At 38.3% G+C, this 18,580-nt stretch overlaps 1 protein-coding gene across 2 annotated transcripts in view; it reads left to right on the top strand.

Annotated features, from left to right (window-relative positions):
• Positions 1-17,937, top strand: part of LOC110347572 (beta-microseminoprotein-like) — a 70,046-nt gene extending 52,109 nt beyond the window's left edge. For both annotated transcript variants that reach the window (XM_087211145.1, XM_087211144.1), the window contains exon 4: positions 15,549-17,937. In XM_087211145.1, the coding sequence (XP_087067271.1) occupies positions 15,549-15,624 (76 nt within the window). In that variant the 3' untranslated portion in view covers positions 15,625-17,937. The remainder of the gene's footprint in view (positions 1-15,548) is intronic.
• The last annotated feature ends 643 nt before the right edge of the window (positions 17,938-18,580 follow it).

Below are 18,580 nucleotides of genomic sequence, written 5' to 3'. Positions count from 1 at the left end.
AAAAAATAACTCAAAGTTCCTATGATTTCATCTTCAGGTAAAGTCTTTTGAACAAGATTATTTTTTAGAAGTGACTGCTTTCAACATTTTGGGTTCATAGAAATGTATTGCTTTATTGTGATGTTGGTTACACAACTTGTTCTGCTTGTCAAAAGTCATCAAACTGAACATTTAAATTTGCGCAGTTTATTATAAAAATTACAGCTCAAAGACAATTCTTTAATAGATATAATAAAATGATAAATTGATAGAATGTTGATAGAATGTTGATAGAATGATAAAGGGCAATTTACAGATTTTGAGGTATTATTTTCAATTATCTCCTCCAAGTTTCTTCTTAATTATTGTTATTGTTTTAATAGTAAATGTCCTTGAATACCTCATGTGCTAAAGGCTTTGTCCCCAGCACAACAAATTTTAGAGGTGGGACTTTGAGAAGTGATTGGATTATGAGGTCTATGGACTCTGGATTGGACTAATCTATTTGTGGTTTCATAGCTTCTTGGGTTCTGAAGGAAAGAATTTGTTATTAAAGCTCTCTGTCTCTGTCTCTCTGTCTCTGCCTCTCTCTCTGTCTCTGTCTCTCTGCCCTCCCCTGTCAGTGACTATAAAGTTAGCTGCTTGCTCTATTGTGTAGTCCTGGTATGAATTTCTGGCTCTACACGGTGCAAAAGCAATTGGGCCAACACACCGTGCACTGACTATAAGCCAGTTTCTTGCTTTTTGTCCCCATTAAGTTTATTGATACATTTTTAGGTATAAAATACAGTTACATACATCATTGAGATCTTGTACCTTTACATAAGTATCTTGGTTTTTATGTTTTTTCTCTTCCACTGCCCTCCCTTCACCCCCTCCACCCTTCCCTATTTGCAAAGACTTTGTTTCCATTTTTTTCCTTTTCTCATATTTTTTCTTTTCCTTTCTTTGCTTTCCCCTACCTCTCCCACTTCCCCTACTCCTTTAGACCTTTTATTCCATTACACAATATCAATTATACATTTTTAAAATTACAATACCAAGATCTAGAAGGCATTACCACAGATTTTCCAGAATTTAAAAGAATATAGAAATCATATTACAAAAATATTTTTTGAAATAAATTTGACAACTTCTAAGAAGTACCTTGGAAGACAAATTAATGAAACTAACTCTGGAGGAAATATAAAATTTTAATAGCACCTATTAAAGAAAGTATATTCCTAGCTTGAAAACCTACCTCTATGACAACAGGCTCGTATACATTTTAACTGATAAATTATATCAAACAATTAAAGCAGAAAAAAGAAGGAACACTTCTCCCCTCATTTTAGGAACTCAACATTGTGCTAATGCTAAAACTGGATAACAATAGTAGAAGAGAAAAGTATGAACATAGATAAAAATTTGTTTAACAAAATAAACTATTAGAAGTCAGATCTGGCAGTGTGTACAAAGTGATTTTATTATAGGGATGGCAGTGTTGGTTCAGCTTTTAAATTGTCACAGTCATTTGTCACAATATAGTAAATCTGACTAACAACCAAATTGGTAGTAGTTTGTGGTGTTATGGTGCTGACTATACCCAATGTTGTGATTTGATTAACTTTGGAGTTAATTTACAGGAGGAAATTTGACAAGTTTGGAGAAGTAGCATCAAAAAATTTTAACATGCCATAAGCAAAGCTTATTGGGCAATTCTGGTGGGATCTCAGGAGATCAAAATCTGATAGGTATTTGGACATTAAAGATTATATTACCACAATTTTAAGTCAGTGCACATTCAACACTGGAAAGTCACAACACACCATGGAAGAGTTTATTTTGAAATAGAAAATCCTTTTATTTGGTAATGCCATACTGTGAAAGATACAGGAAACCAAGCATTCCTATCTCTGTCATGGTGCTAACATGAGCTCTAAGATCCAAAATGAAGTGCTGTCAGAGGTATTCATAGTCATGTAGCCTTGTGAAACTGTAGACTAGTTGATCATTATCTTAGGAGTGGCCATTCAAAGCCTTGTTGGTGATAAAAAAAAAATAACTGGATGAGGGTATCTTTAACTTGTGTCAAGGGATGTTTATGAATCATACTTGGTGGTAATGAAATCCAAGGTGTCTGGAGGAGAGAATGAATCAGAGGACAAGATGATACAGAAAGGCAAAGTGGTTCAGGTTTAGGGCAATGACAAAACCTCTAAGCACCACCAATGGGTATGGATGAAGATCCTGTAAAGTTGGTAATTGACACCCTGTTGAATTTGATGTCCCTGTACTCTTGAAAATACCTTAGGAAATTCAACATGGCTGAATGGAGGAGGAGTCATGTTGGAGATACTCAGAGAAAATAAACTAAAAACAGGAATTTGGAAGAAGGGGAGGGATGTACATCCTGATGACAAAAATCAATCTGAAATAAGAGACTTGTAAATCAAACAAAATGGGCATAGGAGTTCATAAAACGGGATGCTTTCCCACAGGGCTGCTGGCATGACCTTCATCTTCACACAACACAGGAGCTTCCATTCCAGGAAGTTCCCAAACAGCTGATGGAACCCTAATAGCATAGCAGAGTCAACCTACACACGGTAGACTTAGGGTATATGATTCCTTGCCTCTTTGCTCTCCTCTAAACAGATGATGCAGCCTGGCAGCATATTTTTCAGGCACACACCAGGGGTGAGTGACCAACAAGCTCCTCCCTCACTGATGGTCTGCCAGTTTGTTCTCAGACTATGAAGTGGTAACAAGCAACCTCTGAATGAGTTGGGAACCACCAGTATTGGATTCCTGCACCCAGCTCATGGTGTGAGAGAGGAGTATTGAACCTACAGGAACAGATTAAGGGTGAGCAAGCCCAGAGCCCTCCAGGGAGAAATACAATGATGGAGCAGAGTGGTAAATTCTGTGTGCTGCAGTGGATAATTGGAACATGCTGAGGCAGTGAGCAGAGGGACCACAGTGAACCACAGCCAAAGGGAAGAAGCACCCCCTCCCCATGGGATGAGAGAGGAGAGAGGCACAAGTGAAGTGGAACAGAGCAGGCTGTGCAAGGGGTGGGAGGGGCCAATTGAAGGTGGAATTCAAAGCAGACATGGGTTGTCTGTTTCAGGGCCTCCAGTGTTGAAATCCCACAGCACCTGCATGAGTTACTCCTGTGGAGGCATACAGGAGGCACAGGTGGGCTGCCAAGGGACATCCAGAGTGTTGCTGGCTGAAGACTCAGGCTCCACCCCCCACAGCTGGAGGCCATGATCACCTTCAAGTCTGTGGAGCTGAAAGAGCAGAGTTGGTGCCCTGCCCAACCCTACTGCAGGCTTGCTGTGACTGCCCCACATGCAGCACTAATCCTACTGCAGACTGGTTGGGGTTACCCAGCACAGATCTGGGCTCTGACTTAGATTCCACCACGGGACTGTGGTTACCAGAGAATAGCCACATGCTTGTGGTCAGAGAAATTTCTTTCTTCTTCTTCTTTTTTTGGGGGTTGTTTAGGTCTTTATTCTTGTTGTTTGCTTTTTCTTTTCTTTTTTTGGTTCATAGTTTTTTCCTTTTTCCCCCTTTTTTGATTGTCTTTTTTGATTTCTTGATTTTTTTAAATGTGAGTGAACATTATTTTTAGTTTTTCTGGTTTTCTTTAATCTTCTTTTGCTTTCTCATTAATTTTTTCTCTCTGGTCTTCTCCAGTTTCCTAAGGTTTGGGTGATCAACCTTTATCCTTCAGCCTTACTTCTAATATTATTCTCTTTATTTATTTCTCTAATTTTCCTCTTATCCCTTTTAAATTTCCCCCACCACAGGGTAAAAATCACTCTACTAATGGGAGATTCACTGTATAGAAGTCTCTGGTTTTTGTTGGATTTTATTATATAACTATAGATCTTGCTCCTCTGGTTAAATTAATAGTTACTGATATAGGGCAGCAAGTAATCCAAAAATTATAACTTCAAACCTGCTAGATATCTGAAATGTGAGTTCGTGTTCTCTAAAATTGAAGAATTAATTCTAGAAACAATGGAGGTTAAGAGTAAGAAAAATTTATTGGGAGGAAGATAGCTTCTGTCTAAGAGAGACAGAAGAGAGACCAGAAAGTGAGTTGCCCAGGGCCCTGTTTCCCAGGGGTTTATTATGGAGCAAAGCCATGAGGTGGGGTGGGTATAAAGTGGTACAAAACTATAGCAAACTAATAAGATCCAAGGGGAAATCACAAGGTGGGCATAAGGTGGGATGAAACTATGATGAACCAATAATATTACAAGTACAGTCACCCAGGTAATATTGATTAAATGGGGATCAAATGGGAAAACAAGTCATGTAGCAGGTGTACGTAGAATGAACAAGGAATTTCTGGAAAGGAAATGGGCTAGGGAGATCGAGGTATATTAGAATATCAATCACTGCTATTTATCTCCAGGAGAAGTAAGCAAATGTAGTATTCCCCCCCACACACACCAGGAATTGAACTCAGGATGTTGTGCTTATGAGGCAGGCATGGAGCCACTGAGCTAAATCCCTGGCCACCCCCCTCCCCATAATGCTGACCTTCAGTGAATGTATTTTGTTTGTCTTTCATATTGACTCCTCAAGGGATGGCCCTATCTAACTGCTTACAAGATATCTAATTAATTTACCTATCTACACTATTACTACAATTTGTCAGTTTCTAGGCTGTGCTTGATGCTATTGTTATTGCTAATTGTACTATGTTAGCCAGGGTGTCATACCTGTTGTGATCAGTTGTTCTTCCTTGTATGCCAACACCACGATTGTCCGGAGTCATAAACACAACCATAGTCCAGTATCAAAGAGCTAGGTGCTGGGCCAAAGAGATAGCAACTTCTCATCCCTAATAAACTGGGAAGGTAGGCTCTTGAGACAGACTCAAATGCCAAGAACCAGCTACACCTAGAAGACATCTCTGAGGAATAGACATTCTTGGGGAAGCCTAAATACTAATGATAAAGCTACCTACCACAAGCAATTTACAAGAATCAACACAGACAACAAAATAAAAAAAAAATAGCAACGACAAGATGCAGAAGCAAGATGCAACCCCAGACCTCCAGCCCACCTAGTGCAAGTCCAGGGAGCATAGAGGGGAGAAAATCAGAAGCCACCCACCTGAGCTTTCTGAAATGATAGCAGCAGAAGTAATAGAAAAGATCAATGAGGTTCTAGAGAAAATCAGATTAGAAATAATTTCTCAGGTAAAGAAAGAGGTGATGACCATAATGAAGGACTTGGTTAGTGAATCTATGGCAGACACAGATAAAAAACAGAGGAAGTTAGGAAAATGATAGAAACTGTAAATGCCAAACATATGAAAGAAATGGAATCCATGAAACAGTTTGAAGCAGATAATCCAGGAGACTAAAAATTCTATTGAATGCTCATATGAGGGAGGAAATTATAAAGATTAGAGCAGAAAGTAATGTAATTGAGACAAAAATGCAAAGAATTAATGAATCTTTAATTTAAAAGATTAAATAAAGTTGACAAACCTTTAGCCAATCTTATCAAAAAAGGAAAGAAAAGACTCAAATCCATGCAAATAGGAATGAAAAGAGTGAAACCACAACAGATTCTGCAGAAATCCATTAATACCTAGTTTGAGAACCTGTATTCAAATAAGGTGGAAAACATAGAAGAAATGGACAGATTCCTAGATAATATGAATTATCAAAGCTGAATGAAGAATATACAAAAATTCTAAATAACCCAGTATCAGCCAATGAAATTGGAGATGTAATTAAAAACCTACCAACAAAGAAAAGTCCAGGCCCTGATGGTTTCACTTCTGAATTCTACAAGAAATTTAGAGAAAACCTAATGCCAGTTTTCCTCAAACTCTTTAATGAAATAGAAAGAGAAGCAATACTCCCAAAATAATTTCTGAGGGCCAGGGATTTAGCTCTGTGGTTCTACCACCTGCTTCGCATGCACAAGGTCCTGAGTTTGATCCCCAGTACCAAAAATAAATAAATAAATAAATAAATAAATGAAGTGCAAAAATCATTTCTGCAAGCAAGAATTACCATGATACCAAAACCAGAGAAGGATCCAACCAAAAAAAAGAACTACAGGCCAATCTCCTTAATGATCATAGATGCAAAACTCCTCAATATGATACTGGCAAACAGAATGAAGCAAATCTTCAAGAGCATTTTGCACAATGACTAGTAAGGTTCATCCCAGAGATGCAAGAATGATTTAACATATGCAAATCAATAAATATAATACACCCTATCAACAGAACCAAGGACAAAAACCACACAATCATCTCAATAAATGCAGAAAAAGTATGTGACAAAGATCAACACAAATTCATGATAAAAATCCCACACAAAATTGGAATAGATGGTCTTTATCTCAACCTGATAAAAGGCATCTATGACAAACCAACAGCTAACATCAAACTAAATGGTCAAAAACTGAAATCTTTCACTTTAAAATCAGGAACAAGACAAGGATATTCACTATCACCATTCCTGCTCAATATGGTTCTGGAAACATTAGCCAGAGCAATTAGACAAGAGAAAGAAATAAAAGGAATAAGGAAAAGAAATAAAAAAATAAATTAAATTGAATTTAATAACTGAAATTATATTACCGTTGCTGTGGTAAAAACAGGATGGTATTGGCAAAAAAAAATCATACCTGTGGATCGGTGGAACAGATTAGAAGATACAGAAACAGCTCAAAATGCACTCAATCACCTTATCACTAACAAAGGGGCCAAACACCTTCACTGAAAAAAAGATAGCCTCTAATTAATGGTGCTGGAAAAACTGGCTTTCCACATGCTAAAGACTAAAACTAGACCCATATCTCTTACCATGCACTAAACTAAAATAAAAATGGAACAAAGATCTAAATATCAAAGCAGAAACACTAAATCTGTTGGAAGATAGACTAGGTAGAACTCATGAAGACATAGGTGTAGGCAAATACTTTATGAACAAAACCCTGATTGCACAAATAGAAAGAATCAACAACTGGGATCCCATCTTATTAAAGAGCATTTGTATAGCAAAAGAAACCACCAACAGAGTGAAGAGACAACTCTCAGAGTGGGAAAAATTTTTGCAAGCTGTTCCTCAAAGGATTAGTACCTAGAATATATAAAGAACTAAAAAACAATCAGACCCCCCAAATTTAAAGACCCAATCCAAAAATGGGCATCTGAGTCTTTTCTTTCCTTTTTTTGGATTAAGTTGGCTAAAGGTTTATCAGTTTTATTTAATCTTTCAAAGAACCAACTCTTTGATTCATTGATTCTTTGTATTGTTTTCTTAGTCTCAATTGTGTTAATTTCTGCTCTGATCTTTATACTTTCCTCTCTCATACAAGTTTGGGCTTGACATGGTTTTCTTTTTTTAGAAGTTTGAGGTTGGCCCCCATCCGATGCTCTCCCAGCTGCAACCACCCAGCATAAGCCAGTGAGACAAGAAGGATGAAGCTCCTTGGCAGTCCCGGGCCCATGCCACAGTGAGGTCCACTTAGCCCCCCACCCCCATCCCTGCCGCACCTCTGGCCTTCTGGCTTTTCTGCTACCTGGTCCCACATTACAGAGGCACAGGGGATTATAAAGACCCTTGTTCTGAGTGCCACAATATAGAGCAGAAGTTAGTAACAGAAAGAGGGCTTCTCAGGCTCCTCAATGAAAACTGAAGCTCAGCAGAAAAGTAAAGAGAATCTCTACAATAAAGACACATCAGACCACTGTACTTGGTCTGCTGGTGCCTTGCTGAGACTCATTGACTCATATATGCACATGGATTCCTATGTTGCCTACTGTGACAGCAGAGACATACCCTGAAGGAGGCCCATAATTTTTATTTTTTGCTATTTGCAAAAAAGAAAAAAAAATTTCTCTTATTTTTAACTCTTAATTTTTACTTTTTTCTACTCTTCAAATTTTTACCTTTCTTTCTTTTATCTCCTCCCTCCCTCCCTCTCTCTCTCTCTCTCTCTCTCTCTCTCTCTCTCTCTCACTGTCCCACATTGCTCTTCATCTCCACATTTGTTCCTTTCTGCACTGAATTTGGATTTCTCCTTTACTTTTCTTTTCTTCTCTTTTGCCTTGATTATCATTAGGTTTAAAGGAAAGTAAATACGGTATCTAGCCTCCCTGTTGCTGTGGGTGATTCTGTTCACATGTTTGTTCTTTCATTCTGCCTTTTCCTCTTGCCTTTAACAACTTATTAGAGTTTGTGTGATCTTCCTGTGTCTTCTGGCCTCACCGCTAATCTTTCCTGATCTTTCTACCTGTCCCTCCCTCCCCAACTCCTTCTAACTCCCCACCCCAAAGGGGAAAGATGCTATATTGAAGAGTTTATTCATTATAAACTTATGTTGGGTTGGTCCATGGTTTTAATTTAACTCACATAGTTAAATGTGATAGATGAATAACTACCACAAAAAGTCATTTTCTAAGCTGCGCTTGATGCTATGGTATTGCTTAGTGTGTCATTTGGGCTAACATGTTGTGACTGATCTAATTAGTTTTCCTTCCTGGTATAAGGAAAATAAAATAGCCTCAGAGTCATTAGAGTCTCAAAACCCAAACAAGCTATATCTGGAAGACACTTCTGAAAAGCAATCATTCCACAAGGGTTTTAAACACAAGCAACAAAGATACTTACATTAAGCAATTTTGAAATATCAACCCAGGAATTAGACCAAGGACAGTACCAAAAACAAAAATGAGAAGACACTTAAGCAAAGCACAAATGCAGTCTTCCATGCCACAAAAAGGAAATTCTGGGGGAAATGAGGTGGAAAAGTCTGATAAGCAACCACTTGGACACCCTGAACTGATAGCACAGGAAGTAACATAGCAGATGCATGAGCCTCTGGAAAAATTCAAAGCAGAAATAATCTCCCAGACAAATACAGAGATGGTGAGCAGAGTGAAAGACATGATTAGAGGCTCTAGAGCAGAAACAGATAAAATAGATGAGCTCAGAAACATGCTGGAAGCCATGAATGCCCAGCATAAGAAAGAAATGGAAAACATGATCACCCAACATAAGAAAGAAATGGAAGCCATGAAACAGATTCAAACAGATATTCAGAAGATCAAAAACTCCAATGCTGGCAGGGCTATGGGGAAAGAGGAACCCTGCTCCACTGCTGGTGGGAGTGTAGACTGGTGCAAGCACTGTGGAAATCAGTATGGAGATACCTCAAAGAACTAGGACTGGAAGTCCCATTTGACCCCACTATTCCATTCCTGGGGATCTTCCCCAAAGAATTAAAAGAATCATACCACAGTGGTATATGTGCGCCCATGTTCATAGCAGCGCAGTTTGTAATAGCTAAAACTTGGAAACAGCCCAAATGCCCATCAACTGGAGACTGGATAAAGAAAATGTGGTTTTTTTATAAAATGGAGTACTACTCAGCCATAAATAATGAGAAATTAGAGACATTTATAGCTAAGTGGATGCACATTGAGGCAATACTCTTAAGTGAAATAAATAGGACACATGTGTAAATACCAAATAGTTTCTCTGGTGTGAGAAACTGAAAGTGTAAATAAGGACTAAATGTATAATAGGTAATGTGAAATAGGAAGAAAAGGGGCAAAGGGGAAGGAAGTGGGAGGGCTAGGGGAAAGGATAGAAGGGAATGGGATTAATATGAGAAAATGGAAAAATAGGAACAAAATCTTTGTAAATAGGGAGGACTGGAGGAGTTGAAGAGAGGGCTGGGCAATGGTAAAAAATAACCAAGAGAGGCTATGTAAAGGTGCAAATTTCCAATAATGAATGTCATTATATTGTATACCTAAAATGTACCAATTATTAGAATGAATAATTGATAATGTAAAGTAGGAAGAAAAGTTCCAAAGGGGTAGGATTAGTGGAAGGGGTAGGGGAAAGGAAAGAAGGGAAAGGAAAAATGCTGAGAAATGGAAAAAATGGAAATAAAGTCTTTGTAAATAGGGAAGGGTGGAGGGCATGAAGGGAGGGCTAGGTATGGGGAAAAAATAAGAACCAAGATGCATTATATAAAGGTACAATTCCCAATGAGAAATGTAACTGTGTTGTATACCTACAATGTGCCAATAAAAGAATTTAATGCAAAAAGAAAAAAAGAAAAAAAAAAGAAAGCATGCAGAGCAGACTAAGAGAATCTGAAGACAGACTATCAGATATAGAAGACAGGATTGTGGTTAAGGACCATGAAAACAGAGATTTCTTAAAGATAGTAAGGGATCATGAGAAATCAATCCAACAGCTGCTAGATGATGCAAAGAAGAATAACATAAGACTGAGAGGAGTCCACGAAAAAACAGGAGAAAGTACAATTGACATAAAAAAACTGTTCACAGAAGTAATAGTAGAAAACTTCCCAGACAGAGGTAGAGAATTGCACATACAGATAAGTGAGGCATATAGAACTCCAATGAGCCATGACCAAAAAAAATCTACACCTAGACATATAATAGTCAAGATCCCAGAAACTCAACAGAAGAACAAAATTCTACAGGCAGTTAGAGAAAAGAAACAAACAAATCACCTACAAAGGAAAGCCCTTCAGAATCATGGCAGATTTCTCAACACAAACCCTCAAATCAAGGAGAGCCTGGAGTGAAGTATTTCAAGCCCTAAAAGAAAATAACTTCAAACCAAGACTGTTGTATCCGGCAAAATTATCTTTCAAAATCGATTGGGAAATTAGATACTTTCACAACAAAGAACACCTGAGAAATTTCATGAACACCAAACCAGCACTCCAAACAATTTTAAACAATATCCTAGAAAAAGACGATGAAGGTCACAACTCCATGAGGCCCAACAGAGAGAAGGCACCATGCAAGGTAAGACACTAAAGGGAAACGAGGGAAAATAAGAAATAAATGAGCCAACAACTGTAAAACATCATGACAAGGATGAGTCAATATCACTCAATTATAACTATCAATGTTAATGGCCTCAATTTACCAATCAAAAGAAATAGACTGACAGAATGGATTAAGAAGCAAAACCCAGCAATATGCTGTACACAAAAAACACAGCTAAATCAAAAGGAAATTCATAGACTGAAAGTAAAAGGATGGAAAATAGTTCTCCATGCAACAGGAACCCAGAAAAAAGCAGGTGTAGCAATCTTATTTGTAGACAATGTAGATTTAAAACCAAAACTAATTAAGAGAGACAAAGATGGTAACTACATCCTTGTGAAGGGAACAATCCAAGAGGAAGTGATGACAATCCTAAATATATATGCACAAAATACAGATGCCTCCAACTATACAAAACAAATATTAATGGACTTGAAAAACCAAATAAGCACTAATACAGTTGTAGTGAGGGACCTCAACACCCCTCTATCACAAATAGACAGATCAACTAGAAAAAAAGTTGACAATGAAATTCTAGAACTGAACCAAGCTATTGAACAAATGGACTTAATAGATGTTTACAGAGTGTTCCACCCCACAAAATCCAAATATATATTCTTTTCAGCTGCACATGGGTCATTCTCCAAAATAGATCACATGCTAGCTCATAGGACATATCTAAGTCAATGTAAAAGAATTGAAGTTATCCCCTGTATATTATCAGACCATGGTGCAATAAAATTGGAGAACAATAATATAAGAAACCGCAAAACACTCACAAACACATGGAAATTGAACAGCACCCTCCTGAACAACCAGTGGGTGACAAAGGATATTAAAGAAGAAATTATTAAAGAGGATATTAAAGAAGAAGAGTTTCTACAAGTAAATGATAATGCCAGTACAACATACAGGAATCTGTGGGACACAATGAAAGCAGTTCTACATGGGAAATTCATAGCAGTCAATGCCCATATTAGGACAACAGAGAGAACTAAGTTAAATAACCTAATGCAGAACCTCAAGCTCCTAGAAAAAGAAGAGTATAATAAACCCAAAGCTCATAGAAGAAAGGAAATTATAAAGATCTAAGCAGAAATCAATGCAATGGAGACTAAGAGAACAATACAAAAAATCAATGAATCAAAGAGTTGTTTTTTTGAAACAATAAATAAAATCGATAAACCTTTAGCCAACCTTATCAAAAAAAGGAAAGAAAAGGCTCAAATCCATGCAATTAAGAACAAAAAAGGTGAAGCCACAACAGATCCAGCAGAAATCCTGAGGATCATCAATACATACTTTGAGAATCTGTACTCTAATAAAATGGATAACACAGAAGAAATGGACAGAATCCTAGATACATACAAATTGCCAAAATTAAATGAAGAAGATATAGAAATTCTAAACACCCCAATAACGATGAGTGAAATTGAAAATGTAATAAAAAATTCACCAACAAAGAAAAGCCCAGGTCCTGATGGCTTCACTGCGGAATTCTACAAGACATTTAAAGAAGAACTATTACCATTAATCTTTAAACTCATCAAGGAAATTGAAAGGGAAGCAAGGCTTCCAAATTCATTCCTGGAAGCAAGTGTAACTTTGATCCCAAAACCAGGGAAAGACCCAACCCAAAACGAGAACTACAGACCAATCTCCCTAATGAACATAGATGTAAAAATCCTCAACAAGATACTGGCAAATAGAATACAGTGTCATCAAGAAGATCATACACTCTGACCAAGTCAGATTTATCCCAGGGATGCAAGGATGGTTCAACATTTGTAAATCAATAAACGTAGTACACTATATTAACAGAGCCAAGGACAGAAAACACATGATCATCTCAGTAGATGCAGAAAAAGCATTTGACAAATCCAACACTGATTCATGATAAAAATGCTACAGAAAATTGGAATAGAAAGTCTTTATCTCAACCTGATTGAGGCTATCTATGAAAAACCAACAGCCAACATCATACTAAATGGTCAAAAACTGAAAACTTTCATGCTAAAATGAGGAACAAGACAAGGATGCCCACTATCACCACTCCTGTTCAATATTGTTCTGGAAACATTAGCCATAGCAATTAGACAAGAGAAAGAAATGAAAGGAATAAAGACAGGAAAAGAAGAAGTGAAACTGTCATTATTTGCTGATGATATGATACTTTACATAGAAGATCCAAGAAACTCAGTCAAAAGTCTTCTAGGCCTAATTAACAGATTCAGTAGAGTAGCTGGATACAAGGTCAACACTCAAAAAACAATAGCTTTCTTATACACAAATAGCAGACTCATTGAGACAGAAATTTGGGAAATAATTCCTTTTACAATAGCATCTAAAAAAATAAAATATATAGGAAGCAACCTAACAAAGGAAGCAAAAGACCTCTACACTGAAAACTACAGCACTCTGAAGGAGAGTGAAGAGGATATAAGAAAATGGAAAGACATCCCTTGCTCCTGGGTAGGAAGAACCAATATAGTGAAAATGGCCATACTTCCAAAATTACTATATAGATTTAATGCAATGCTGATTGAAATTCCAAAAATATACTTTACAGAACAAGAGAAAACAATCCAAAAATTCATTTGGAAGCAGAAGAAACCTAGAATAGCAAAAGCAATTCTAGGCAACAGAGACATGGCTGGGGGCATCACAATCCCCAACTTGAAACTATACTACAAAGCTACTGTGATAAAAATAGCATGCTACTGGCAAACAAACATCCCCAAACACCAGTGGAATAGATTAGAAGATGCAGAAACAACTCCAGACATACTCAGCCACCTCATCTTTGACAAAGGAGCCAACCACCCTCATTGGAGGAAAGATAGCCTATTTAATAAATGGTGTTGCAAAAACTGGATTTCAACCTGCCAAAGATGAAAACTAGACCCATACCTACCACCATGCACTAAACTAAGATCAAAGTGGATTAAAGATCTAAATATTAAGAGAGAAATACTAAACTTGCTGGAAGATAAGTTAGGTAGAACTCTTGATGACATTGCCATAGGAAAAGACTTTATGAACAAATCTTCAGTAGCACGGGAGCTAGCACAAAGAATCAACAACTGGGATCTCATCATGAGAAACTACCAACAGAGCTAAGAGACAACCTACAATATAGGAAGAAATTTTTAGCAGCAGTAGCTCAGACAAAGGTCTACTATCTAGAATATATAAAGAACTGAAAAAAATCAGACCCCCAAATTCAAAGACCCAATTCAAAAATGGGCATCTGAAATGAACAGACATTTCTCAAAGAAGTAAAAACAGCAAATAAATATATGAAAAAATGTTCAACATCACCGGTCATTTGAGAGATGCAGATGAAAACACTGAGATTCCACCTCACCCACAAAGAATGGCTGCAATCAAGAAATCAACCAATAACAAATGCTGGCTGGGGTGTGGAGAGAAAGGAACCCTACTCCATTGTTGGTGGCATGCAGACTGGTGCAACTACTGTGGAAATCTGCATGGAGATACCTTAAAGAACTAGAACTAGAGGTCCCATTTGACCCAGCTATTCCCCTACTGGGAATCTTCCCCGAAGAATTAAAAGAATCATACTGCAGCAATATATGTGCACCTATGTTTATAGCAACATAGTTTGTAGTAGCTAAAGCTTGGAAACAGCCCAAGTGCCCATCAGCTGGAAACTGGATAAAGAAGATGTGGTTTTTAATAAAATGGAGTACTACTCAGCCATAAAGAATGAGAAACTAGAGACATTTATAGTTAAATGGATGCATATTGAGGCCATACTCTTAAGTGAAATAAACAGGACACACATGTGTAAATACCAAATAGTTTCTCTAGTGTGAGAAACTAAAAGTGTAAATAAGGATGAAAATGATTTAAATGAATAATTGATAATTTGAAATAAAAAAAGGTCCAAGGCGTTGGGGTGGCGGGAGGGGAAAGGGAAAGGGAAGAAGGGAAAGGAAAAATTATGAGAAAGAAATAAAACGGAATCAAAATCTGTGTAAATAGGTGTAGGGAACAGGGGAAGGGGACGTTATCAGAACCTCTGCAGTGGGTCCTGGTCTCCTGCGAGCCACAGCAGCACACGGCGAATTACAGGAAAGGTAGAAAAATGAGACTGTGAAGAAGCTGAGCTTTGGGTCTGATCAGTGCTGCTCAGGGCAGCAAAGACAAAAGCCCCCAGCTTACTGCACCTTTTATTCAGTACATCGGGAGAAACAAAGGTAACAAATGGCTTGCAGAGAGTTCAGCACATCCGGGTAAACAAGATGGTAAAGGTCCAAGAACAATGAGGAACTAAGCAGATGTTTGTTCCTCCCAGGATGTTTTCAGCTCCCAGGATGTTTCTTGTCCTGGAGAATCACGGACAGCACCACGGGATCATTGAGGTCTCAGTTGTGACCAGAGGCCAAAATGCAATTATGTCTCAGAATTCCATAGGTGGGCTGTAGGCAGGAGAACTAGGCTAACCAAATGATTTTTCCCTAAAATTATGTAGGATTGCTCCCGACAAATAGGGAAAGGTGGAGGGGGTGAATGGTGCACAGATAATGGGACAAAAAATAAGAACTAAGATACGTCATGTTCAGGTACAAACACCCAATGATAAATGTAAAAGTATTGTATACCTAAAATGTACCAATATATATATATATATATATATATATATATATATATAAAAGAAGTTTGACGTTCAACATTTGGTTGTTTATTTCAGGTTGGATCATTTTCCAGATATGAAGATTTACCGCTACGATTTTCACTTGTCAGATTTCTTCAGTTGCATCCCATAAGTTTTGGTATGTTGTATGGGCATTATAATTTAGCTGTAGAAATTGTCTAATTTGCTTTTAATTTCATCTGTGACTCACTGGTTGTTCAGGAAGGTGTTATTTAATTTCCATGTGTTTATGTAGTTTTTGTAGTTTTATGGTCTGAATGTAGGGGCTAGGACCAGTCTTCTGCCATCAGCTTTGTGGATTTGCCTTGGTGGCCTGCTCATGCTTCCTTACCTTGTTTGTCTCTGCATTGCTGTCCCAGATGCTGGTGCCCTCAGAGAGAGTGGTGCCCTCAAACAGAGAGAGTCCAAGGTGGCTACCAGTCCCATGTACACTTGACTTCTCTTTGTCCTTACACAGTCTCCCCTATTTCACTCCTGCTGGCACATCTCTCTCCTCTCAAGCTGCTTGTTGCAGGGTGTGGGGAGTGCTGTTGGCTGATTCACTGTGCCTGTCACTATCATGGAGACAGCCCAAGGTTGCTTGATTGCACTTCTCTCTCCTCTCTAGCAGGGTTAGTGCTGACTTCTCACTCATTGACAGCTATGGCTCAAGGCTGCTTAAATCCCACATCTGTATCCTTCTCTCATGCCCCGGTCACAGAGCAGGATGGTTTGTTCTGTTTTACTACCTTCACTACTCACTGCTGCAGTCCCTAACCTTGTTGTTGCTAGAGGTTCCAGTTAGCCACTGTCTCAGGCATATGTTTTAAATTATTTGATTTTGGGCCGGGGATTTAGCTCAGTGGTTTCAGTGCCTGCCTTGCAAGTGCAAGATTCCGAGTTTGATCCCTGGTACCAAAAAAAAAAAATTAGCTGATTTTCTGTTAGAAGAAACAAAGAGGGGATCTAATCTGATTCTGAAGAGAAGTGAGGAGGAAGCCCATATATTTCCCAAGAAGCTTAGCTCTTATCAATGAGAGTTAGATTTCCTGGTGTTCATGAGTTCAGCTGAAAAAAAGGAAATGGTGAATAAACAGGGTGGATCATTTGACTGACTCACATGACCAACCTAAATGGCTGACAAGCATGGTGGATCCACTTGACTGACTTACATAATGACCCAAAATGGCCAACAAACATGGTGGAACCATGTGACTAACTAGATGAAACAAAAATGACTGCCAAACATGGTAGAAAGGTGGACTGGGATGAAAAAAGACCCTGAGAAAGTGACTCACTAAGCATACTTAGAGATAATAGCCCATGTAGGGGACAAGCACAGATGAGACTGAACACAAGCAGTCATCCAAAAGAATGACAAAGCTGAACAAAGTATCAGGGAAAAGAAAAGCATGAGGGGTAGAAAAAGAATACTAAACTCTAGGTGGTACACATTGAATTCAAATGATCTGTTTGGCAGCTGGGATGATAATCATCTCTCTGGCAGATCTTAACTGACTTGTACCCACAACAAATGACCAAAATCAGAAAAGAGAAGAAAGAAGAGGGGAGATAAACATTAGGAGGATCTGTGGGCCTATTTTATTGGCTGGGAAACACACAGAGGCCATGAACTTCCCCTCTTACCTTCCATTTGCTGGGACACACTAGGGAACTTTTCCCAGAGCCACAAGAAAATTTCCTGTGTTTCCTAGGTTCTGTTTATTTTTCCCAACCTCTAGTTCTCTGCCCCACCAGTTTCATGGTCAGATGTTCCAGTAAGATAGGGGCTTCCCAAAAGTGGTGACTCCATCCCCCCTGACCGAAACCTGTTGCTACATACCCCAGCCCCAATCACCCACCCCCACCAATGGACTAGTAGTGCCCTCTCTCCTCCAAGATCCCCATACAAGCTTCCAGCTCAGCCCACACAGTTGCTGGTCTCCATTCTGTGAGTCAGCCCGGCAGGCTGCAGACTGCCGCCCCAATAAAGCTTGTTTGAAGGTCTGTGCATGCCCCCCCTTCTTCAGCGACCCTTTCACAGGCCTTGATTCTATTTTGAGTTCTTACCACGAGCTAACTCAAGGTCAGCCTGTGTCTGAATATGTACTGCATCTCATGTATGTAATTAAGACCTGAGTAAATTCTGGGTCAGGAATGCATGTTGAGGGCCTCTGAGATGGCACAGAACTATGTCATTCATTCCCATCAATCATACCTAGAGACTCAGTGGAGGCACCGGGGCTGTGGTATGCATGCATATCTTTTAAATTTTGAAAGCCTGATTTATTGGGAGCTGCTGTGTATTGTGTTCTGTGTGCAACTCTTTTGCTTTCCTGTTACCCCAACACTGCTTTACTATTTGTGCCATATTTTTGTCAGTATGGACTTTTTCTGAGCACATCTTCCCATGGCCATCAATAAATGTAGCTGCTTTTTATTTGCCTTTGGATTGTGTGCTTGGAATTCTTTGCTCATTACACAAAAGAACCTGGATTATACCTGTGGAATTCATCATGCACGTGTTCCAGGAACTATGACACAAACTTTAAAAATATTAACTCATAGAAACTAAAAAGGCTAGAAAATGGTTACAGATTATAGTTGGCTAAAGAATTTGATTAATAAATACAATTTGTCATCCTGGACTGAAAAGATGGATACTTGATGCTAAATGATGTTTGGTTATGGTCTGTGAATAATACTATGTGTTCAGTTTTCTGATTTTGGCAAATATACTTCAGGTTTTAAAACCACAATGACAACAACAACAACAAAAATTCCTTGCCCTCAAGAAATCTGCACTGAAATCTTTATGGATAAATTGTTTTGATGATTGAAAATTACTCTAAGATTTTTCTAAATGTGGTAGCTGTGGAAATAGAGGCAGAGAGAGAAACTGAGCAAAAGACATGACAACTGAAAATGGATCACAATATTAAGTTAGTAAATGTGGGTAAACGTTATATGAGAGTATATTGCACTACCCTATCCATTTGTCATTATATGAAATGATGTCACAATTTAAAATATTTTATTTTATGAAAAAACCTAAAATTTCATAAGCAAATAGAGAACAGTTATTATAC

Source organism: Heterocephalus glaber, unplaced genomic scaffold (genome assembly GCF_053883595.1).
Source record: "Heterocephalus glaber isolate CG9 unplaced genomic scaffold, H.glaber_assembly_v1.0 deba00001312, whole genome shotgun sequence".
Taxonomy (NCBI): Eukaryota; Metazoa; Chordata; class Mammalia; order Rodentia; family Bathyergidae; genus Heterocephalus; species Heterocephalus glaber.
The sequence above is the reverse complement of the archived record's forward strand: the minus strand, read 5'-3'. Positions and strand labels throughout refer to the sequence as shown.